This window comes from Xiphophorus hellerii, chromosome 1 (assembly GCF_003331165.1).
Source record: "Xiphophorus hellerii strain 12219 chromosome 1, Xiphophorus_hellerii-4.1, whole genome shotgun sequence".
Taxonomy (NCBI): domain Eukaryota; kingdom Metazoa; phylum Chordata; class Actinopteri; order Cyprinodontiformes; family Poeciliidae; genus Xiphophorus; species Xiphophorus hellerii.
In genome coordinates this window covers 29,434,099-29,459,546 of record NC_045672.1, presented here as the reverse complement: position 1 = coordinate 29,459,546, position 25,448 = coordinate 29,434,099, and the positions used below count along the sequence as shown (strand labels likewise).

General features: G+C 36.5%; 2 protein-coding genes and 1 long non-coding RNA gene across 3 annotated transcripts in view; 1 reads left to right on the top strand and 2 right to left on the bottom strand.

The window, feature by feature from the left end:
• The window catches only part of pkig (protein kinase (cAMP-dependent, catalytic) inhibitor gamma), a 30,890-nt gene extending 29,479 nt beyond the window's left edge, over positions 1–1,411 (top strand). The window contains exon 3 of the mRNA XM_032559190.1: positions 771–1,411. Coding sequence (XP_032415081.1) covers positions 771–850 — 80 coding nt within the window. The 3' untranslated portion in view covers positions 851–1,411. The remainder of the gene's footprint in view (positions 1–770) is intronic.
• A 773-nt stretch (positions 1,412–2,184) lies between these two features.
• On the bottom strand, positions 2,185–24,510 carry ada (adenosine deaminase). Its single transcript, XM_032559174.1, has 11 exons — positions 24,327–24,510; positions 17,416–17,477; positions 14,116–14,238; positions 9,905–10,051; positions 9,707–9,822; positions 8,340–8,464; positions 6,671–6,742; positions 5,909–6,010; positions 5,413–5,480; positions 5,204–5,333; positions 2,185–3,640 (listed from the first exon to the last, which is right to left on the bottom strand). The coding sequence occupies exons 1-11, from the start codon at positions 24,471–24,473 to the stop codon at positions 3,536–3,538; spliced, it is 1,197 nt and encodes a 398-aa protein (XP_032415065.1). The 5' UTR covers positions 24,474–24,510; the 3' UTR covers positions 2,185–3,535.
• Positions 4,185–5,197, bottom strand: LOC116717653 (uncharacterized). Its single transcript, XR_004338780.1, has 2 exons — positions 4,699–5,197; positions 4,185–4,668 (listed from the first exon to the last, which is right to left on the bottom strand). It is a non-coding gene; the product is annotated as an uncharacterized LOC116717653 (long non-coding RNA).
• Positions 24,511–25,448: the final 938 nt, after the last annotated feature.

Sequence of the window (25,448 nt, the reverse complement as noted above, 5' to 3'; positions counted from 1 at the left end):
TGAGCCGGAACAGCAGCAGCAGACACAGCCCTCAATTATTCTTCATAATGGTGTCTGGTTCCCTTTCATATTACTCAAATCTTTCCACTCTGATGCACTTTTTCATTGTATTACTGGGAAATGACTTCCTCTTTAGTTGTTAAACAGTGACCCATGACCTGCAGAGATAAGACCTACTCTGGTGAGAGAAGGACGTCTTGGGAAACAAACTCGTGTCAGGCTGACATTATGTCACTGCTAAGGCTCTAACACTACCTAAATAATATATTATTCTGACGTTTAATCAATTTTTCTGATGATTAATTGATTAATCAAATAAAGAAATTGGCATATTCTGCATGATTAATTTGATTAGTCATATATTTTGTACAGTTTTAGATTAATTACTGCTTTGAGTATGTTGTTATTTGAGTAAGTGACCTTTTTTAGCCTGTATACTCAATAACAATTAATCGATTACTAAATTAGTTGGCAATTATTTCAATAATTGATTAATTATGATCATGATTAATCAGATATTTTGTACAGTTTTGGCTTAATTACTGCTTTGAGTATGTTGTTCTTTGAGTAAGTGACCTTTTCTTCAATCTGTATACTCCGGTCAACAATCAATCGATTACTAAATTAGTTGACGATTTTTACAATAATTGATTAATCATGATTAATTCAATTAATCGTTTCAGCCCGAGTCGCTGTAGGAATTTTTTTTGTTTAACAGAATAGTCATTTTTTCCCCTGAATGTGTCCCGATATCATTTTTGTCTCCGCAGGAGACCCGGGGGCCTCCCCAGCTCCGGAGGCCGAGGGCTCCACAAGCCAAGACGCCCAGAGCGGCGGGGACCCGTCCTAAAGGCAGCAGGAGACAGAAGCAGCGTGGAGAAACGCAGAGAGGGAAACGAAGAGGTGGAACGTTAGCCGTCCTTTCTGGAGCTGAGGACACTTTCACTCACTGCCGGCCTGTTTGGAGCTTCCCTCGTCCCAAATGTCGCCCACTTCTTTCTTCTTTTTTACCGGACGAGGTCCAGAAACATGGCTAAGAGAACTGAGTGGAAGTGGAAAATGGGATCCTTTGCTTTATACTCTGTAAGTCATTTGTATTTCCTGACAGGATGAGGAAGCACAGAAACTTTGGATTAATGCCTGAGGAGAAGAACTGAGCTAAACAAAATTATTTATAACTAAAGGCAACGCTCCGGCCTAGAATGGAACTGTGTCATGGATTCATTATCATCCGTTTGTCGTTCTCTTTTCACGTCTGTGTGCTTTTGTGACTCTCTTGTTCCATTTTTTTTTCTAGTATCGTCTTCATTTTACTGTCAAGTAAAGACTTAATATTTATTGCTAAATGTTAAGTGATAACTTTGTGATAGAACTATTCTTTGTGTAATAAAACACTGATGAATTACTGTAACATTTGTGTGCTTCTCAGAGATAATTACGTTCTTCCACTAGGAATCCGTCCGGGTTGTGGGTTACTGAAGGCTGCAGATCTGGGAGCAGTAAAAGGCCGTGTTAATTAGATCCATAAATATTCCTGAACGCAGCTTGTTGTGTACATGAGGATGGTGTTGACATTTCCATCCAGCATGGCTGCCGTGTTCATTTATTGCTAAGCACAATAAAGAAACGGACGTTTGTACAACGGTGTGTTAGGGATATTGTAGGTCAACAAAACAATTAAGTAAATTTCCACCAAAAAAACAGAGAAATTTGCTAGAAAAAAAACCCGGAGAAATGTTGAGTTTCTAAAGTCGAAAACGTTTGATATTTAAAGTTAAGCCATTTTTTTTCTAGAATTTTTTTGTACTTTTCAAACTCAAATCACCAAAATGTTTTGAAAAAATTCTGAAATTTATATCTCTATATATAGATATATATATACAGTATATATAGTTGTTTTTTCTAGAAGATTTCAGATTTTTTTAGTTTTCTCAAGCAATTTGTTTACTTTTCAAGCTCAGAAATGTTTTTTCTAGAAAATGTAAAACATTTCAAATTTTGAAGCTCAGAAATTTTTTTCTTCTATAAAATTTCCAAGAATATTCCCAATTTTTGAGTTTTTTAGTAGAAATGTACCTTTTTTTATGTCTATAATGGCTCTAATACACCACCATACAATTCTTTGCTGAAGTAGTGTGAATTTTAGCAATCAGATGTGAAAAGATTTCAAAAGTAGAACAAAACTGTCTTTTAAATGGCTTTTATTGTAATAGCAGATTTTTTTTATATAAGAGCTACAAATGAGTGCTGACAAATAAGTGCTTTTCTGTTCTAGTTAAATGAAAATATTTTAAAAATATTTACATCAAAAGAAAAGTAAAAAAAAAAAAAACACATTAGAGATGCTGTGTTTTTTCCGCTTGGTGACATCGCGATGCCACCTAGTGGACACATATAAGACTGCACTTTTGGTATGGAGCTCTTTCACCTGCTGTTTCTCCAGGGGCCAGATGCAGAAACATGGGTGGGAAAAAGAAACGAGCATCTTTTCTTTTGTGAATGAGAAACTGAACAAAATAAAAAAATAAAAAAAACTAAAAACGTGATGAAACTGGATAAAAAAAAATCTTAAAAGAAAAAGATTAACAACCTTAAAATGAAAATAATATTTTTCTTATTAGTTTTAAGCACATATTTAGATTTTAAGTCTCATGTGTTTCACTCAGACTCGTCTTCCAGCATTTTGCTAAAGCGTCTTAAAAGGAAGAATAAATATCTGAAGTTTGCTGTTTTGTCCTCTGGTGCTGCTGTTAGTTTTTCATAATTCCTAATAGTCTCCTAGTAAAACTGGATGACAGATTCAATAAACTGTTTATTCATCTGATGCAGAAAAAGCAGGAGACATAGATTGTTATTAATCGAACCATTTTTTATTTTTCCCTCGGAAGAATAATTTGCTTTACTTTCTTCCAGTTTGGCACCAGTTGTTTTTATTCATTAGTGCAACAACATTATTCATGTTAGTGATTCGCATCCTCCCAGAATTAAAGATGGACGTGGGAATAAAGTTAATGTGTCTGCATTACGTCTCCCACTGACTAATAGTTAGAAAACTGTATTCATCTATATGTTCGTGAATGTTTCATGCATCTGGTCCCGGGTTCGTTTCATGTGGAGAACAAAAAGCACATCGACTGCTTGTGCGCATGTGTTTTCTCATATTCTGCTCTTAAATCAATTCGTTTTCCCATCATCTTTTAGCGCTGCAATTTACCTCTATGGGATGTAAACAACAAAAAACAAGCCGGCGTCTGTAGGCTGCATATGTTTGTGAATAGCGAATTACTCTGCATTTTAAAGCTCGTCTTCATAACAAAAACATGTAAACTCAAGATGAGATGATGAAACGACAACCCTCGGATGTTTCTGCACCTTCCAGAGGAATGTAGCCTCATGTGGATAAAAACTGTGGAGAACTTCTTGAGATGAAACCGGATGATGAGGGGAAGGGAAGTAGTAACCTGCTTGTCTGATGTTCTCCAGGCTTCACATTTCTTTGTGTCGTTGGGAGCTGGTTAAGAGGTCAGATGGTGCTTTAGAGGGCGGTGCTCTGTATCATCCCGTACGCTTCGTACAGTTTGCAGAGAAGCTCCTCTTTCTCCTCCTCTGGGAGGAAGCTCGACTTCGCAGAGTTGATGCTCTACGAGACAAAACGACAAAAGTTCCCATTCAGTAAGCACTGAGAGTTCCCTCCTGCTTGGCTCAGGATGATGAGAGGAAATGGATTTCAGCTTCTTCAGCTCTTTTTCTAATCAAATGCATTGATTAAGTGATTATAAGTCAGTGTGAGCAGGTCAATAGAAACAGCAGGGTTTGTCTGAAACGCTCATTTTCAGACTCTACTGGCCTCAGTATGTAACTTATTGTAATAGCAGAATTTTTTATATAAGAGCTACAAGTTTTTCTGTTCTAGTTAAATGAAAATATTTTAAATATTTACATCAAAAGAAAAGTTAAAAAAAAAACACATTAGAGAGGCTGTGTTTTTCCGCTTGGTGACATCGCGATGTCATCTAGTGACTAAGCTGCAGTTAGGCTTGTCACAATAAACAATAAATCAATTAATCGCATGATAAACTAAAACAAACTCAATCATTTTCATTTGCTGGATTTATCATTTTTCTCTTTCCTTTCTCTTTCTACCAAAACTGATCTTCCATCTTGTGTTTTGGTCTCAACTATCCTTTTTTTTAAAGACTGTGGCACTTCTAGCTTTCCATACACTTTGCAGTCTAAGTGGTTCATATTCTGCATGTTTCTTTAGCAGTTGAGGTTCTGTTACAACCACATTACAAATATACTTAAAATTTTGTGATTGCAATTTTTCTTGTGCTAATCGCTGCAGCTATTTAACATTTCAACTGTTTCAATTAATTTTTTTTATAAACACTGCAAGGATAAAACTAGCAGGTGGTGATATTGTAAAAGTCCTAGATCAATTTCTAGACTATATAACTACTAAAAATTGTGATAATTACTTCTTTAAAGAAATCAATCTTCATGTTTTTATTAAGTAACTATAATTTTTACTCTTCAGACTATGCAAGGAAGAGATTTTACAATAAATGTAATCACTTGATATATCTCTGGTTAAAATAAAACAAACTAAAATGCTGTAAATCTACAACAAAAAATAAATCAATTCAGGTGGTCAGTCAAAGTTTAGACCTTAACTTTAATGAATTGCTGCAGTTAGACCTTAGAGGACTCGTGTAGAAATAAATATCTGCAAAACCCTTGAATTGTTTTAGCCACTTTACAGAACTGCAGAGCAAATATAATCAGTAACAGTCAGGAAAAAGTCCGTTGATGTTAATTTATTTACATGTTGGTATTTAATATAATCACTGACCTTTAATGGAGCTGGTGATCTGTTACTTTAAGGTTGAGCTGTTCAGGCTTTGAAGTGACTCGATTGTGCAAATCCAAATGCCAGTTTTTTTCCTCTACGGTCTTATGCAAGGCCATGTTTCATGCAAACCTGCTTTGTTGTTTTTCTTAGTGTTATTAAGAGTTTATGCTGCATAGAAGGACTTGAAATGTTAAACAGAACTAAGATGGAATATTTTTCAGAGTACGGCTTTGTTCTCGTTCAAATAATCAGCGATAAAAGGCAAATAGACGCCGTGTTCTCCTTTCTAGCCTCATTTAAATGGCTTCTCCCTGTGATCTGGTGCTATTATTAAACTGCATTTGATCTCACCAGCCGTTTGAATTCCTCCTCCGTGAATCCCATGTGCTGGTGCACAACGCTGTAGTCGAGTAGCAGATTGGAGTTGAAGATCAGAGGGTCGTCTGTGTTCAGGGAGTAGTTGGCCTTGTCCTTTCTAAACCTGCAGAAGCAAAATAAATCCCGGTTTCATGAACGTTTTTGTTTTAATCTGTATTTCAATGTGAGGGGAAAAAACTCACGTTATGATGGGGTGTTGGGTAAAGTCTGAGTCGCAGGCACCTGTCAGCTTACTGGAAACAGGACACATCTGCAAGGAGAACATTTCATTCAACTCATGTCTCCACTAGAGGGCGCAATATCTCCACTTCCATGGAAAGTTCACCACTAAAACTTAATAATCAAGAGGAAATACTTTCAGGATACTTACATAATATAAAGTATTTAAGATAAGATAAGACTTATTTGTCATTGTCATCAACAGATTACAACGAGATTGAGATACGATACGAGATTTGGGCCACGCAAAGAAAAAAACAGTAAAATTATGAGAATAAACACAAAATAATTTGAGAATATGGTGATAATATTATGACATTATTCTCAAAATATTATGACTTTATTCTTGCAATTTTGTTTAATTTTTTCTTAGCATGGCCATAATATGGCATCATAAACACAAGAGAATAAAATAAGGACTTTGTTTTGATGGAAAGGCTTGTGAAGTTGGTTGTTTACCTCAAAGTGCATGTTTTGCTCTAGCAGTTTTCTGTACAGGGCCGGGTCCTGAAGCGTGTTGTAGCCGTGTCCGACTCGTTCGGCCTTCAACACTTCAACAGCCTAAAACACCAAACAGACACGCAAAAAAAGTTAAGAAACAACAAAATCTCTGACAAGTTTAACCCCTGAAAAAGTGAAATTCTGATACTAGCTTCCCCTTTAAAGGAAGCTTGTAAAGGCATGACATGATCATCAGAGTTTTCCCTTAATTATTTAAAGGCATTAATGCCTGAATTTGAAGAAAGTGATTAAAAAAGTCCCTCTGATTATTCTGTCATGTAGAAAAACACAATATCTGGTTTCAGCTGTACGTTTCATTTACTCCCAGTTTTATCTTCACCACCTCACAGCAGGTGAGGTTTGGTTTGGAAATTTTCCCCTTTCTTCATTGCCTCCATGTTGCTTCTTTGTTAAGATATTCACACGTCAGGACAGTTTAAACTTCTTCTGCAGCTTCAGAATCGGCTCCCGGTATTGTTGACCAGCTTCCTCGTTGTTGAAACAAAACCCATTCAGTCGATCGCTTCTATCGTTCTTCCCAGTTTGTTCTTCCACTGACCTCCAATTAGTCGACAAAACTCTGCTCTGCTTGTTGTGCTCGGCTCTTTGCCCTCATCTCTATTGTCGTGGCTTCGGGGTTTCGTTTACGCACATTTAAGGACGGTTAAGAAGTCAGACGTGACGGCCAAACCTCGGAGCAGTTACTGTCGAGCGGCTCACCTCCTTCACCACCGACGCCGGGCCCACCTCTCCTGCGTGAACCGTGCGGTGAATCCCACATCGAACGGCCTCCTGGGAACGACATCCATCAAGGAACACATGAGAAACAAAGCGGCGCGGCCAAACATCTGGCTTTCACATCTGCAACGCTTTGTTTTGTTCTCACTGGAGCAACGTTGTGCAACTTTTCCAGCTCACTTTAAAAAAAAAAAAAATCACAACGAAACTTCACATAAACCTGAAGACATAAAACACTCCCCATGTTTATGTCGTCTGGTTTTATTTCAGGATTGTCAGCATTTTGTGCTTATAGTAGCAACTAGTTTCATGAACTCAATTACATTTACTTGAGTAACATTTTTACTATTTTTACTATTACTTGAGTATTTTTCTGGATTCTCTACCCACTCAATGAAAATCAAACATATTTGAACAAAAATTCACCAGACATAGACACACCTATAGTATTTGTTATAGTTCCATAAGTTTTAATTGAAAGAAACTGATTTGCAAAAAATTCTTTTGTTATTTTTTGCTGCTTGTATTATTGTCATTTTGGTCCTTAACTGCCAAAATTTCCACTTAACTTTATATTTTGGTTCATTTGATGATGTAATTTTAAAATATAAAATGGTTGATAATTTGATCAGTTACTCAGTTCTTTAGTAAACGTTTTACTTTTTTACTCTTGAGTAATTTCTTGGACATCTACTTTTTACTTTTACTTGAGTAAAAATTTGTTGCAGTAATGCTGCTCTTACTTGAGTACAATCTTTTGGTACTCTGCCCACTTCTGTTTAGTCGGCACATTTATATCTGAGATCATAAACCGTAGATGATAAAACTTGCTTTCGGAGAGGACTCTGCTCTTTCTCCTCGCTGAATAAAGTTTCCATTTCATTCATCAGTACAGATGTCTGTAGATGAGATCAGTGTGGGCGGTCCATGTAAAATGCGTCACTTATATTCGATCCAAAGCTTTTCACAGGTAAACAAACGTCTTCATGCTTCAGCGCAGAAAGAAATGTTGGCATGAATGAAAACCTAAATCTATTGAACTGGAAGAACAAGGACAGAAAAGCAAAAAACTGGACAAACTGGAGATTGAACAAGATATTTTTCCCCACATTATAAAGTGAAATAATCTGACAATGGAACCAGAGCTTTCTCATAAATATTAAGGAATAATTTACTTACAACAAGCAACTATATCTTGCTGAAAAATTACTTGTAAGTTAGTTTTATCTTATTTCAAGATATTTTCACTAAAAACTAGACCAAAAATAGTTGTTAAGTTAAATTGTTTTTGCAGTGTGCCAGTGAGACCAGCATTTAAAAAAAAATAATTTTTAAGGAATTATTGACTTAACACAAGTTCTTATATGTTGCTGCAAAGTTAGTTGAAAGTTAGTTTTATCTAATTTCAAGAGTACTAAAATATTCGCTCTAAAAACTAAACCAAAAATACGCAGTAAGATATTGTGTTTTTATAGTGTATGCCGAGACATGTCCAGAAAAAGTTATTCCTGAAAGAATTGTAGTAAAAGTGGAAACTCACTTTTAAGTGAAGACGTTCAGAAAGATGTTTATCATCTAATTCTGCTGTTTTTCCATGTTTTTGGCTGAAGTCTGGAGTGTTTTTAATATCTTTATGGTTTTCCGTGCTCACCTCGTAGGCCGTCCTGTGTTCTGGGTTTGCTTCGAGGTTCATCGACTCATCACCTGCCAGGTCGATGGCCACCACGCCATCATTCTGATACTTCTTACACAGCTCCACCACTTCAATGGACCAGCCTGGAACGAGTTCAAACTTCCATTACGACACATTTTAGGCCTGCTAACTGAACACAATGTGTGAAGTGTGCAAAAGAAATGAGACATCTGAATAAATCCAAGGAAATCCTGAGCCTAGAAAAACATGAATCGACACGCAGGCTGCAGAATTGAACACTATGACTAGTTTTTTATGATTTGCTTTAGGTTTTGAGATGGATTCTTCTCAGGTCTGTGCAGGAAATTTGAAGCTCGGCCAGCAGCTGGATTCTTGAGCTTAACTTAGAAAAGTCAAAATCAGATTTTGCTGGTGCAAGGTCTATGTGCCGCCTCTCATATTTACTGCAGAGACGAGAGACATGAACGCTCTTGTAATTCTGCCAGAGGGGATCTGAAAAATATTCAACTAATTTGTTGTTTGACTGCTTTCAATCATACATTTACTGCTATTAAAACTGAATAAAACCAGAATAATCTGTGACTCGTCCACATTTTCTAATTATAACATATTTCTAAAACAAAACATAATCTTATTTCCACCTAGAATATCTGCATAATGTTTCCTGTTGGGTTTATTTAGAACATATTCACATTTATTTGGCATGTGAAGTTAATTTGGCTGCTGGTTTGCATGGAAACAGTTGCTGGAACAGAGCAGCTCATGTTACTGCAGTTCATGTTACCGACAGCGCTGCTTCATGTTAACACAGTAACACCAGCTGGTGCTGAAAGTGCTGCAACACCAAATCAGAGGAATAAGCTTCCATGGGTTGGAAAAATGCTTCTTTTTTGACTAAAGCTGCAGGATTTTGTTCTATTTTATCTTTCGCTTTATTTAAGAATAGATTTAATCCTCCTTTCATCACTTTGTAAGTTAGAAAATACACTTAAATGTGACTTAAATGTGTCAAATTATTCAGACTTTTTTTTTTTTTACTTTACTTTTATTTTCTCTTAGTAATGCAGCAAATTATGTCAAGAAAAAAATCCCATGCTAGCAACTATTTTCATTCCTTCTTTTTAAACTATTATGCTCCCCAGTTATCTCCGCCCTAACTAATAGGCATTGGACATTTCTTGGAGTTCTAATTAAAAGCACATTTTGTTCTGGAAAAGATTTTTTTAAATTTCTAAACCATAAAATCAATCGAGTCTCTTTGAAAGAATAACTGAGGCAGAACTTCGATGACACAAGACATTAGCACACAGGACCCTTATCTCACAAGCGTGTTTTGGCAGACACGAGCATGAACAGGTCATTACTTGGCATGTGGCGCATGCAGCATAGAATGGACCTGGCTTTGATATTGAAGGCCCTCTCCCCCTCTCTCAGGCCCTCGTTAACCAGACGCACCACCTCATCCGGGCTCAAGTCTCCTCTGTCCACAAAAACACAAAACAAATGTAAGGCACCCCACCACAGCCAGAAAATAATGAAATAAATGAATAAAAAACACTCACTCTGTCTGGTTCCAAGGAATGGGTTCGCCAACATCACAGTTGGCGAGGAAATGTGGGCTGTACCTGACCTCAACGTAAATGACTCCCTCCTTGGCTTTGTCCTCAACAAACTCGTAAGCGATCCTCTTTATGGCGTCTTTGTCGCCGCTGAAATGGAAAAAGCAATGAAACGCTTTGATTCATTAACAATCAGTACTTTGTTTTTTGCAGTGGCAAAATAAGCAATGAGCAACAGAAATACTGATGTGATAAAAATCATGCTGTGTACCGTAACACTTTTTATGGCTGAGTTCTCAGCTTTTCATCAGTAGTATTTTTGCTTGTCATGAACTATTAAATGTTATTTGTTCAACTTGACATCTCAGCTAAAAGTTACGGGAGGTAGTGTTGAATATCAATCAATTAATCGATCAATCAAGTTAATTTGTATAGCAAATTTCAGCAACAAGGCGGTACAAAGAGCAATTGGATACAGGAAGAGGTTTAGTGCCACTGAAAAAAAGACTTACCATCAACACTCTACATAAATCACAAAATTCAAATTTCAATCTCAGATTTCTGACTTTAATCTTCAGAGAAAAAAGTCCGATTTTTTTTTTTTTAGTGGCATTAATCTGTAATTTCTTCCTAAATACATTTATTTAATTTTATAATTTCCAACAACATTTAAAAAATCAACACTTATTAATTTATTTACTAAGAAGGAAAAACCTGTAGATCGATTCAAAATTGATCTCTGTGTAACATCACATTTATTTTATACAGTCAGACTGACCTGATTAAAGTATAAAAGGTAAAAACACATTTTTAATTTTATATCAATTTAAATGGATGTCAACAACTCTGACCTACTCGGATTTTATTTTAAAACATTACAGATATTAAAAGAGAGTTGGATTTTTCTACATTTGTTTACTGTAGTCAAAGATGAATTTATTTCAGGTTTTTTTACACCTCTTTTCTAGCAGTCATATTAGCAGAGGTGCTGTACTTTATCTGTAGTGCTGTGCAAAAGTGACAAACCAATCCAAATCTCTTTACAGATTGGTAATAAGGAGTAAGACGTTCCTGAAAAACTTTCAGAAAGCCTGCAGAAGCAAAATAACAATAAAAAGACTGACCTTTGTACTGCACTGTACACTCTCTTGTTTTAAATTCAGGTTGAAGTTAAACTTGTTTTTTCACAAGCCAATTATACATTTATGTCAGGAATCCTGGAGTTGGTTTCGATCAGGGCATTTCTGTGTATCATGTGTCAAGCAAACCTCAATCACAACTTTGTTCATTTCTATAACATCTACATTTAGGAGAATCATTTCTTCAAAGATGCAGAAGAACTGGTTCATGATGTTATTTTATAATCTTTATAGTTTCTGTGACGCCACCTGAGCAGGGAGTGTAAAACATGGCAGCCAAAAAATGTTGGCCGTCTCAGCTTGTTACTCTTGTTTGTTCTGATCAAGAATAAGAAATGGGATAAATGGGTCAAACGTGGATTCTTCTACGTACGTTTGACCCATTTATCAGCTTGATTTGCTTGTTGAGCATTTTTATTTACAAGGAAAAATTCATTTCTACATTCAAATTACTTTAGATTTTCTTCATGTTCGCATCTTTTTATTGCATCGTCTTTATGCGAGTTGTTACGAGATATTGCTGTACTTCCTGTTTGTTTTCTTGCTACATGTTTAATTTGGTGATCTTGAAAACCACAACCTGACAGGAATTAAGTTTTGTCTGCAGATGTGTGATAAGATCACAAACTGCAAAATACTGAGATCAAAAGAGAGCTGATCTGGGATAGTCCAAGTGCAGCTGGCGCGATTGTATCAAACGGTTTCTGGTGAACTTGTTTTGTTCAAACTGACAGAATTTTAACTTATTAGTTAACTATAAAGCACATATAAAATTTGTACATGCCTGTAAGCACTAGAGTAACAATGCTGATCAGCACTGGAGCAGAAACGGCAAAACACAAAACTTCAAGTATTTTTAGTCTAATTTCTAGTGCAAATAGTTTAGTAGACTTTAGTTTAGTAAAAGATAGTGTAAAAATAGTAGACCAGCGTTTATTGATCTTTGAGAACGCGTTCTTGCATTATTATGCCATTTTTACTATTATATTACTTGAAAATTGTCTCAAAACAACAATATGACCATTTATCACAATAAGTTCTGGAACAATTTGTTGCCCAACAAAATTTGTTGTCCAATGACAATGTGGTTATGAGGTTTTTATCCTTCAGAAATTCTTCTCTGTCGCACGTTTATTGTCATACAGGCCTCATTTCGCTACGTGTCACAGAACAAAACGCTTCCAGCGTTTACAGTGAATGCTGCCCACCTGAATGACCTTTGTTCTGCAGCATCCTCCTGTTGCACAGAGCCATACTACTGCCCTGCAAGAGCTAAACCCAGCCAGCAAGTTCCCTGATGTTCGAACTGCACAGAAGAAAGGTACGGCTGCACACTGCAGTCCAACCCACTGTAACCAGTGTGAACAGCTGCACACTGGTTACAGATCATATATTATTACAGACCATATTCTGGTTATAGACCACATTCTGTAACCATAGCAGGTGTTGTCGCAGTTTAAAGCCATACTTTGCCATTCCTCGAGAGATAAAGAAAAAGTCCAACAATCAACAACTTACTACTAATATTGCAACTATGGAAATATAAATCGTCACAGAATACTTCATAATGCTCTGTAAACAGAGAATTAAAATATTGACCCTATGCAACAAGTTCACTTAATCAATGGAGGCGCCATGATGGACGGTGTTCTGTCAGAATACCAGGGGTATTGAACAGAGCAACGGAGCTTCTGAAATTGTTTTCCAAAGTTGTTTTTTCCAATTTATTCATGGCTTCTACTTATTCGAGTTGAGATAATTTGTCTGTGAACGTAACACACCTGGTTGGGACTCAGCGACGGCGGAATTTACAAAAGTTGGAAATAGCTAGCTTAGAAACCGACCCGTACCTCCTCCCCCCTGAAGTGTTGGTCAAATTACCGATTTTTCCTGAATTCACGCCACATGATTTTCATCACTATGTCATAAACAGTGATTCTCTTTACACCGCAGCTGCCTTGAAAACGTACAAAAGACGAAATGCTAACCAGTTGTTTCCATGCATGCTAGGCTACATGATGGCGCGGCATTGTCTCCATGGTTACCAATGGTTAGATGCGTACCTTCTCCATAATGCGATATTTGATATCTTTCTAATCATACTTACTTATTAAGTATATGAACGCTAGTATTCTAACTTTGTAAAAATCAGCAAATCCGCGATTACTCAGAGGACTGCCAGTCATTATGAGTGATAGCTGCTCTCCATCGCCGCCGTATTTTTCCTCATTAAAGTGACAAGTTTGGTTTCTATCCTTGCCTGTTTGTGCAGCCGACCGCGCAGCACTCTATGACCATTTTAAAAGTGAAATCAACTAAATAAAAGCAATATTAGGTTACAGATGTTTGTTTATAACAAACAACCTATTCTGGAGCGTGTAGGTCGTCTTGCCGTCCATCATGGCGGAGCGTGCAGATTTCTGAAGAGCGTGACGTCACGTGCAAACGGTCAATCGTAACTTATATTTTACTATAAGCTACAGTGTGTTCACAATATCTGATCAGATCATATTCTGTAAACACCGTGGTAAGATGTCACTTTTTCCTCTGTTCAGCATTTTTTCTTTATTTTTCCTTTAGCTCAAGTATGGCAAAAAACTGTAAAACTGCAACAGCGCCTCAAACGGTCACAGTGTATGGTGGTGACAGAATGTGGTGCAACACCGGCGGCGTTGGACTGTATTTAGTCTGTTCTTCAGAGTTCAGGATGAAAAATAAGGCAGAGTGACACATGAAAAGCTCTCCTGAATAAGTTTACTGTCCTTTTTCTGGTTGGTTGCCAACACTTGATCTCAATAATGCCGTGTTCCTGTTCTACATGTCTGGACTTTAAAAGTGACGCCCCCTGCTGTGGGGCAGAGTTACATTGCATAATCTTCCTGTGCTTTACATACCAATTCCATCAATCACACCTAGCCTTCTTTAAAGACTTTGGATGCAACATAACTACAGTTACAAAAGACTGGACTTCAGCTTTCAAGGTGAACTCTGACCCCGCTGTCACACTTTGCACTTCCTGTAAGGAAACTCCCTCTACAGTTATGCAATTTAAGAAACTGCTGTGTCGATACTTACGCAATCACGTGCATGTACTCCTCGAATTTTTCCAAAAACTTTGTGAGAGTGGCAGGCTCGTGAATGATGATCTTCTCCTTCAGCTCCTCAGCTGTGGTTGCAGGAAGAGAGATGCCTCGTCTCCTGGATGGATAAAAGACGGAAAAATGGAAGACATTGTTAAAAGATAGTGTAAAAATGAAAACAAGTACTTTATTTTGGCGGTGCACCAATCCACTTTTTCTTATTTCCGATACCAATACTGAGGTACCATTTACTCAATTACATTTACTTGAGTGACTTTTTTGTTTTTAAATTACTTTTTATACTTGAGTAATTTTATTATGAAGTATTGCTGCTTCTACTTGAGTAAAATTTATGGGTTCTCTACCCACTGAATGAAAAACAAACAAAAATTCACCAGAAACAGACTCACACCTGCAGTTTTTGTCAAACTTTAAATCTTTTTATTGAAAGAAATTGATTTAGAAACATTTTCTTTTGCCTGATTTTGTTACTATTATTGTCATTTTGGTCCTTAAAATAGCTAAATTTCCAATTAACTCTATATTTTGCTTTCTCTGATTTTGCAATTTTAAAATATTAAATGATTGATAATTTGAACAGTTACTCAGAACTTGTTTAGACTTTTGACCAAATACTTTTATATTCTTACTTGGGTAATTTCTTAGACGGATACTTTTTACTTTTACTTGTGTAAAAATATGTTGAAGTATTACTACTTTTACTTTAGTACAATTTTTTGCTACTCTGCAGCTGACCAGATACGCCGGAGCTCAACATGGGTTGCTTGGTAACGGGGCTGTGCTGTGCTGGCGTTGCCAGGTAACGGCTCAGTGACCGTTGAATGTGACTTAACAAAAAACATTAACTTATAGCCAAAAAATTGGCTGGGTGTTTATTTTTGAAGCACTTGGGTTGTTTAAAAACACGCAGAATGTAAATTTTTGCTCAACTTAAAACGAGGCAACCATTCAGTTTTCTTTTTTTCCATGATGAAATGTTTATAGCTGTAATGTTTAAGTTTAGAAAGTATATGAAATTAGAAACCATTCCCTACAGACAGAATTCACTAATATGGATTTTCAATCGTTGTTCTGCTTTTTGGAGCGCTTCCCATTGGGATTTGGAGGAAGAAGTCTGAGCAGAGATCACCAGACCTCCTTTTCTCACCACTTTTCTCTTCTGTGGGATATTTGGAATTTCCAAATCTAGCTGTCAGATACAACCTTTCCACCATAACTCGCTCTTCCCCTAGCTAGACCTCCGTCCTCTGAAAACAAACCCGCTGGGATAAATCTGGAAGGCCTCCAACCAAGAAGCAGAAGCCCCTTCTCACTTTTTCGCCTCTCAAAGATAGCTGAACTTTTAGCTCTCTCTGGAAATGATTTTCATTTCTGGCTGTAAATGGAGAAAAACTTGTACTGAACTCCTTCTGTTACAAGATGCAGTCAGTTGGGTTTTGAAGCTCTTCGATTGATATCCTTTCACCACCAGAATGGATTCCATGAGATCAGAGTTGCTGCAAACGGCGTTGACAGCGTCCCCTTTCTGTAATGTCTGACTGGTTGCCAGAATCTTTTCATGGCCGATGGAAAGCTATTTTCCCTAGCTTCTCAAGATGCTTTCTTTAGACTGAAAGATCCTTTTCATCTCAGGACCTACAGCCACGATTTGGACCAACACCAACACCCTTTTGGCTACAACTACATATCGCTGTGGTGGACCGGATCCCATTTGGTTTCAATGGAGTATGAAATACCAGTGCCAAAATAAATACTGGTAAATCCAGTAAAACAAATTACCAGTTTTGTTGGTTGGTGCATCATTCACACCAGCCATGTCTGGTCTGCTTTAATCGAACTGTAGTCCATTTTTCTAGAAAGTCCGGTTTGTTTGGGGAGGTGTGAATGCGCAATCAAACTCTGATTGGGACCAAAAAACAAACTTTGGTCCGCTCAGAAACCTCGGTTTCTGTGAACGGCAAACAGACTGGAGACGGTTCCAAAAGCAGGAAGTGGACTACAGCGCAGGGCATTCTGGGTAAAAACAACCAAAACAAACACTAGCATGAGAAATGGCTCATGATTGTTTACCAAATACGAAAGAGCGCCCCCACAGGTGAGGAGGGGAACAGATTTTCAACAGTTTGGTTTGTTTGACACAGTGCAGTCTGAAAGCGAACAGCAGCAGCTGAAAATGTAACAAATGTTGCAATTTTGTTCCCGTGAAACTCAATTAAATCCTTAGGTTGCTTCTAACACATCAACACTGAAAACTGGAAATGTTCACTTTTGACCTGAGATACCAAAATCATAAATTCACTTCACTTGTCAAAGTTCAGAATGTTACAACTTAATGGCGTAAATTCTTGTGCTATGTTGTGATAATCGTTTGTGTTACTCATCAGCGATATGGCAATCAACTCACTTGATTGCTGTATACTCAGAACTCACATGCTCACGTTCAGTTGTACATAATCCGGAAGGTCAAAGGTCACACAAATACAGGTTCATATTTCATTACGCAACCTCTCTACTTTGATGCCAGCAGAAACCCTGATTCAATAAAATCAACCACACAATTAGGATAGAAAAACACAAAATCTTCCCAGGTATTTCTGGCACAAAAATCTTAGCACACATGAAATTAAATAAAAATACTTGAAAGTAACTTTATAAGATATAAGAGTTTTTTTAAGCAAATAACTCCTTATTGTTTTCATTTCTAATTTAAATGGCAGATTGTTACACTTCTAACAAGACATTTTCACCATGTTATAAGTAAAATAATCTACCAGTGGAAGTAGTAATATTTCATCAATATTAAGTAATTACATACTTAAAACCAGCTCCTATATCTTCTAAAAAGTTACATGTAAGGTACTTTTTATTTATTTTAAGTGTACTAAAATACTGGTACCAGAAACCAAATAAAAATACTTGGTAAGACTTTATGTTTTTGCAGTGTGCTAGTGGAGCCAGCACCTTTTTCATCAAATTATAAGGACTTATTAACTTAAACCAAGCTGTTACCTCTTAATAAAAAGTTACTTTTGTCTTATTTTAAGTTGTAATAAGATATTTGTGTTAGAAACTAGACGAAAAATACTTGCTAAGATTTTGAGGGGGGTTTGGGATGTTGGAGTGTTTTGTAGGCAAGCACCTGCACAAGGCAACCATTAACAAATTTATTTATCTGTTAAATAAATAGATAAATAAATATATTAAATAAAAACTCAGAAGAAAGAGCATTAACATGTTAGCATTCAAGGAAAATAAAAAAAGCAAATCCACCTACTTGGCAACATCTAGAATGGTCTGCACTCTGATGGCTCCATCAAGATGAACATGCAGCTCAATCTGTGGATGAAGAAGACAATCAATCAATCAATCAATCAATCAATCAATCAATCAATCAATGTTAATTTCTCACACACACAGGAATGTTGCCACATCTTCCTGGACCAAACAGAGCAGTGTAGCTGAGGTTGTGCTTTGGCTGCAGCTCATTGTGCATACAGAGCACATGGTGGGGCAACCAGTGGCGAACAGGGCCGGGGGTGCCACAGGGGGCAAACAGGAACAGCCGCCCTGGCTCCCCCTCTGTTGCTGAAAGCTGTGATTTATGCCAGCAGATGAAATGGAAGAATCTAGACTCGTCCCTCAACGAGTTAGATAAGTTGCTCCGGTTAAGAAAGAGCAACGCGAGGCTCGTCATGAGCTAAAGCTTAAGATCAGGCCAGGAAAAACTTCAGATGATTCAAATCGGACTACTTGCTGCTTAACAGCTTGGTTTGTATTGCTTTGGACTGGAGACTCAGCTGGGTTACATGATTTTTAGTTTTAAGAAACAAGAATCATGCAGAAATAATAAAAAAGCTGCAGTAAAACAAAGCATGTGTTGTTTTCCTTGGATGTGAACAAACCATTACCAACTTATGAAGATATTTCACACTATTTTCCCCAAAAATGACCTGGCAGAGACTGATGAAATGTAAACAACAGCATTCTGCATATCAGACTTTTTATTCCCACACATTTTAATAATAGCTACACTACAAAAACACAACAGCTGAAATAAGACAAAACTAACTTACAGGTAACTTTTCAGCAAAATATAGGAGCTTGTTTTAAGTAAATAATTCCATAATATTGATGACAACCTACTTGCTCCATGGACAGATTATTTCACTTATAACAAAACATGTTTAAAAGTTAAATAATTTGCCAACGTAGATATTACTATTTCATCAATATTAACGAATTATCGACTCTAAACAAGCTCATATCTTGCTTAAATGTTACCTGTAAGCTAGTTTTGTCTTATTTCAAGATATTTGCACTGTTGCCTTGCAATGAAAGGTTCAGGTGGTCATTTGTATTTGTAATGGAAAATATTATTACATTATGAGTGTGTTGAACTTATGGTTATGTTTATATTGTTTAGGGAATATCCTTGTCTGAGTTGCCTCTCTGAGGTGAAGAGAACGAGTTCTAAAATCTGTCTAGTCAACATTTTTGCACTTTTTCTGCCCTTATATGTAAAACACATAAGTAGTTTCTGTCTGTCAAAGCTTTTACTTTGAGGCAGTTCCCGTTTTTAGTTTCCTGAAGCTGTTGATATAAAAACCAGTTCTGCCGTCTTGCCTCAGTGAAAGCCACGGTTCAACAGTTATTAAAATCCTTTAAAGGTTCCTTTAGCAGGTTAGCATAGCTCTATGGGCTATGCAACACATGTTCATTACATTTATTATTTTTCTTTGCACAAAATCCTTCTGCAAGCAAAATTTGTTTGAAAGATTTCTGAGCTCCAAATGTCACACATTTGCTAGGAAAACCTCAGAAATGTTGAGATTAAGCTCAGAAAATTTACAGGAAACACAAGGAGATGTCTGAGTTTCAAAAGTTGAAAATTTGCTAGAAAAAAAATCTGAAATTTTGACATTCACCTCTGAGCTCCAAATGTTGAATATTTGCTGGAAAACATTTGGAAATTTTGAAATTAATCTCAGAAATTTTCTAGAAAACACTTAAAAATTTCTGAGCATGAATAGTTGAAATTTGTGAGGAAAAACTCTGAAACTTTGAGATTAATCTCAGAAATGTTTCAGAAAACAAGAAAATTTTTCAGATTCAAATGTAGATTTTTTTCTTTTTGAAACGCCAAGTTTTTTATAGAAAATGTCTAAGATTAATTTCTAAATTTCTGAGTTTTTTGGCAGAAATTTACTCCTCCTTTTTGTCCATCTACAATGAACTGTAACCTGGAAGAAGAGAGACTGGGACAAACCCAGATAGGTCGTTTTCCAGGTCAAAGGTCACCTATGACCTGGGAAACATCTTGGGTCCCACCAGGAAGTGCTTGAGACGGAGATATCCTCTTGGTCTCGTTATCTTAACGACCCATCCTCAGTTTAACTGGAGATGATGGGCAAATGTTTTAGCTTTAAATACCAAATATGTTGCTTTAATAACACTCAAACATTACAACTGGTTATTTGTTACCAGGGCTGCCCCAAGCATTTTTGGGACCCTGGACACATTTTAATTTGGGGGCCCCAATGCCAACATGTATCATTTCTAACACTCTGTGTAACACAGCTCCTTTCATTAGCATCATTTTTAAGTAGAGTATATTATACCACATTATTATAGCTTACATTATATGTTATTATGGCTGCTGATTTTAACTAAAGTATCAATTATTTGGATTTTGAAATGCAGAGTGGCATTTAAGTGCATCACATCATTTTAATTATTTGAAAGTAAACACTAAATTTACAGTAAATAAGTTAACAAGTTTGATATGTTATATTTCCCTAACAGTGACAGCAGGAGGAGATCAACCTATTGTTTGTGTACAAACTATAAAAATAATACAAAATTGTATATAGTTTCAATATATTTTAAAATTTATACTTTTTATCATGCTAGCTTAACTCTCATATACCTTTGGCCGGCTCTGTTTGTTACCTATTTGTTGAGAAAAACTGTTTCAGTTCTAAAATAAGACCTCCATCTGCACAAATTAATCGATCTAATCTCTGATTCATGTGTGTTTTCTAGCTTTTCTTTTTATTAACAATCATTTTTCATAAAAGTTTTTTAAATGTTGAAGCTTCAGAGCCGTTTACAGATGATGAAATTCTTCTCCCCTCGATATCTACTTCAGGAAATCATGTGGCTCTTCTTTCAGTTCACCCTGCAGCATGCTGCGGTCATTTTAAATTAATCTCGTGACACTGAAAATGTCTGCAGTTTTGCAAGAGGAAAGTTTTATATCAGAGTATGAAGCCAAAGAGGAAGCTCAGATGAACTGAGGAGATTCAGATTTATGACCCTCCCTCATGCTGCTTTTTTATTCACATCTATTTTTTGTTAAAAACATTTTTAATGTGATCCAGCTGTGCCATAAACTAACAGAAACTCACTTTTTTTTTTACTTTGTTTTAAGAAAACTGAATAACTTGGACAAAAATAAGCTGCTTATAAAAGTATTAATTTCTCTAGAACCTTTTCTCATTATGGATCACACTCAACACCAGAGCATGATGCTACCACCACCGTGTTTTACCATGGGAAGAGTTTGTATCTTTTCATCACTAAGAGGATCTGTGTTGGTCTGTCACATAAAAATTTAATAAACAACTAAAAGTCTGTGGTTCTCACGTGATATAGAGTGAAAAACCACTTTTGTGCAGAAATTTCCCAGAAGTCATATTTGTGGATCATTTAATGCATGATATTTCAGACAGTTTTTAGTCTTTTGGTCCTAACAATTCATGCTAGACTGCAAGTTTGGGTGTGAAGCAATTCGTAGGGAGGAAATGATGCAACAGCTGCACCATTTCATTCTGCCGTGTGAAATTGTTTTTGATTTTCCCTCATGTCACAGAAGTGATGGATAAACCCAATAAAATGTTGCACAGACTGTGCAGAACATGTTTACTCATCCACTGGGACATGATCTGAATTTGTCAACTGACCGCAAAGAAAGAGAGTCAGCTAAAAGAGAACGACTCAGACTGAACGCCCTCCATAATTAAAACCGTTAGATGTATCATGATGAATTTGGGAATAGTTGGTGCATACAAATAGTTTAATTAGAGTTCTTTTGATTACATTAGAACTTTAAGAGCCGCTCCGATTGTTTCAGACAAATTATGCAAGAGTCACAACAAAGTTAGCAGCGATGTAGCATTGCCTCATTCTTTGTTTGCTGAAAATTAAACATTTCCAAACACAGAGATGATTTTGAAGTTACATAAGACACAAATCAGATGATCAGACTTCTTCCGAGTTTGTTTTTGACATATGGCAGCTTTTTAAGTTGTACCTGAGTACTGTGTGGATTTTGAGAAACTTTGTGGGTAATAAAGAAATTGGAGACGGTAAGTTTTCACAGTCAAACTTACAAACTTTCTTAAATGTCACAGTTTCAAACTAATTATTTAAGAAATAAAATAAATATTCAACTCTAACCTAAATATTTAGCTTGGTGCTAAATATTTAGTTTACAAACTAAAAAGTTAGCTCCAAAGCAAATCAAATATTTACTATTTAGTCTAACTCTGAACTAAATATTTAGTTAGTAAGATAAATATTTAGTTTACAAACAGAAGATTTTACTGCATGCCATGTATTTAGCTGCCAAGTTAATATTAGCTCCAAGCTAATATTTAGCCTGTAAGCTAGTTATAGTTAGCTTACAAATTATAAGACTTACTGTATTTTCCGCACTATAAGGCGCACCTAAAAACCAACAGTGCGCCTTATAATCCGGTGCGCCTTATATATGGACCAATATTGAGCCACAACAGGTCTCGAACTACGGTAAGCAGCTGCCGACTTCATTTTCCCCCGTAGAAGAAGAAGCGCGCGGTGCACGCTGGGTTTTGTGTAAAGACCCCAAAATGGCTCCTATTAAGAGACACGCTTACGACGCAAAGTTTAAGCTCAAGGCGATCAGTCACGCAGTAGGACACGGGAATAGAGCAGCAGCGAGAGAATTTAACATGAACGAATCAATGGTGCAGAAGTGGAGGAAGCAACAGCTGTTTATTCATTTTGGGAATGAACAGAGTTTTCAGAACGCTGGTTTGTAATCTATTAATAAAGTTCGACTGACCTACCTGACTATTTTGTTGACATTCCCTTTATCGCAGTTCCATCTAATGGATGCATAATGTAACCCCAGCCTTTACTGTAGCATCTATTCTATGCGCCCTATAATACGGTGCGCCTTATAGTGCGGAAAATACGGTAGTTTGTAAGTTAAATGTTTAGCTTACAAATTAAAAATAGCAAGCTAAGGTACATATTTTACTACAAACTAAATATGTAGTTAGCAAGCTAAATATTTAGCATAGAGAACAAGTATTTACCGCCAAAATAATTATTTAGTAGTAAGCTATAGCTCCAAACTAAATATTTAGTTAGAAAGCTAAATATTTAGCTTACAAACTAAAGGTTTATCTCCAATCTAAATATGTAGCTACAGAGCTACATATTTTGGTTCAAACCAAATATTTAGCTAGCAGGCTAAATATTTGGAGCTAACCTAATTATAGTTAGCTTACAAACTATAAGATTTAGTTTGTAAGCTAAATATTTAACCTACAAGCAAAATATTTAGCTCCAAATTAAATACTTTGCTCCAAACTTTAGTTAGTAAATTTAGTTAGTAAGCTATAGCTCCAGACTAAATATTTAGTTATCAAGGAGGTTACAAATTAAATATTTACCTGCAACTGGAAAGCTACAAATTTGGCTCCAATCTTGAGCTCTTTGAGTTCCTAATTACCGTATTTAGCTACTAAGCTAAATAGCTCAGTTTCACGCATTTTAGCTTGGATTATATTTAGTATGTAAGCCAAATATTTCACTCTATATATTTAGCTTGGTAGCAAATTAGTTAGCTTACAAACTATAATATTTCATTTGTAAGTTAAATGCTGAGCTTATATACTAAATATTGTAGCGCCAAACTAAAATAAGTGAAACTGAGACGTTAGTTTTCAGGACGTAGATGATTGATTGAACTCATTAACCTCATGAAGGTGATGTAACGCTCCAAAAACACAATCAGCACAATAAGTTTGCATGTTGAACCTGTGACGGTTGCTGCAGTGCACAGTGACTCCGGCGCCACCATCAGCTCTGCAGCAGCATATTAATATGTAATGAGGTTATCTCTGCCAGCACTCTGCTTCTGCAGACATGCACAGCTGATCTCCGTCATTTGCCCACATCCTCCACCCATCTTTCACTCTGACTCAGGCTTTTGTTGTCAGCTTATCAGCTGTCAGAACAGCTACATGTTCAGTTAGGACTCCGATTCAAAGGGCACAAGTGATTAAGAAGATGTGACAATAAACATTTAAATGGAAAGCATTTTCCTAGTGCCAGTTAAAGCTATTTATTTGAACCTTATTAGTGAGTAAACGTGTCAACAACCCAAAAAAGCTGGGTTGTTGACTTGCACTACTTGAAAATTTTTACTAAAGTAAAAGTAAAAAGTCTACACAAATACCGAGTAAAATGATCAATCATTTAATATTTAAAAATTACATATGAGATGGACAAAAATTTAGTTATGTGAAATTTTTTGTATTTTAATGACAATAATTATTATAAGTTAAAAAAAAAAAAAGTTAAAAAAAAGCTTTCCAAATTAGTTTCTTTCAATAAAAATATTAGGAAAATTCAACAAAAACTGTATGTGTGTAGTTGGTTTTTTTTTTTTTTTGGCTAAAACATGTTTGTTATTCATTCAGTGGGTAAAAAAGATAAATTTTACTCAGTAGCGATGCTTCATACGCGAGTAAAAGTTAAATATTTACATTTTGAGTAAATGTATCTAGTAACCACCAAAATGTGAAGGGATTTGAGTTTTGCTGAGTTTATTTTGGTTTCTCTGTGTTGTCCCGCCTAACCCTTGATGATTAGTAACACCTGTGGTTAGTAACACCAACAAACCGGTAAAAGAAGCAAGACGATCCAACTTCCTCGTTTAAAACAGGTTTCCATGCCAACCAAAGCGAAGTTTTTGATGTTCCTCCTTCCTAATTGGCTCAGAAACACCTTTCCGCTGCGGATGTTCTCTCGCTTGTACTCCCTGTACTTTCAGCCTCACTGTACTTACTGTACCGTGAAGCCAGCCCGTAAACAACGCTCTGAGCCGCCGTGGTCTCCGGCTCGCTTACGTACCTTGGGCTTGTTGAACACCTCTGAGTGTGGGGAGCGCTCGGCCATGGTCGGGAGCCCGCGGCAGCCGGTGGGTTTGGTGGTGCGCACTGAGCTGAGGAGAAGCGGAGAGCCGAAGCCTATCGCGGCTCGTCGCGCTATTATATGCATGACTCAGAGACACGCCTTTATTCTGCTCACTGCAAAAAAAAAAAAAAAAAAAAGCACACACGCACACACTCAGCACAGTGCGCTCTGCAGATAACAGCAGCGACGGGCCGGGGAAGATGTTGTGCAGGGCGAAGCAACAGGCTGCACGCAGCTTCGTCACATTTAGGTTGGGTTCGGAAGGATTAGCGGCCCGGCATGGCAGCAGCTTTCCACCCATGTGATGAGAGCTTTACAGTAAGGCCAATTAATCAAATGAACCAGGTCACCAAACTGGTCCCAACGCTTTTATTCGCAGTAAAAGATTTTATAACTTTAGTCCAGAGTTGGAAAGCGGCTACGTTTCCTCAATTTGGAAAAGAAAAAAGTACTTTTAGGAGTATTTTTGTTACGCTGTACTTTTTACTTTTTTAGTTTAAAGTATCACTACTCAAGAAATGTTACTTTATTAACATTTCTGGATTCTCTACCCACTGAACCAAAGATTCACCAGACACAGACACACACCTGCAGTTTTTGTTATTTTTTTTATTGAAAGAAACAATTTCTTGTGCCTGATTTTGTTATTTTTTGTTACTTACATGAATTATTGTCAATTTGATCCTTAAAATGCCAAAAAGTTCCACTTCACTTTATATTTTGGTGCATCTAATGATGAAATATTAAGATATTATATGATTAATCATTTGATAAGTTACTCAGTACTTGAGACTTTTTACCAAATACGTTTTTACTCTTACTTGAGTAATTTTTCTTGGATGACTAATTTTTTACTTTTACATGAGTAAAAACATTTTGAAGAAGTGCTGCTTGAGTAGACTTTGTACAAAGTACTCATTGGCTCATACTTGAATAATTTCTTACTTTTACTTGAGTAATTTTAGTATAAAGTATTTCTACTCTTACTTGAGTTACATTTCTGGATTTTTTACCCACTGAATGAAAAACTAAGACATTTTAACCAAAAAATCCACCAGA

Coding starts and splice junctions, on each gene's coding strand:
- ada (XM_032559174.1), bottom strand. CDS start 24,473: ATGCATATAATAGCGCGACGAGCCGCGATAGGCTTCGGCTCTCCGCTT. Junction 17,478..24,326: donor AGGTGTTCAACAAGCCCAAG/GTACGTAAGCGA, acceptor CTTCATCCACAG/ATTGAGCTGCATGTTCATCT. Junction 10,052..14,115: donor GAGTACATGCACGTGATTGC/GTAAGTATCGAC, acceptor TTTCCATTTCAG/CGGCGACAAAGACGCCATAA.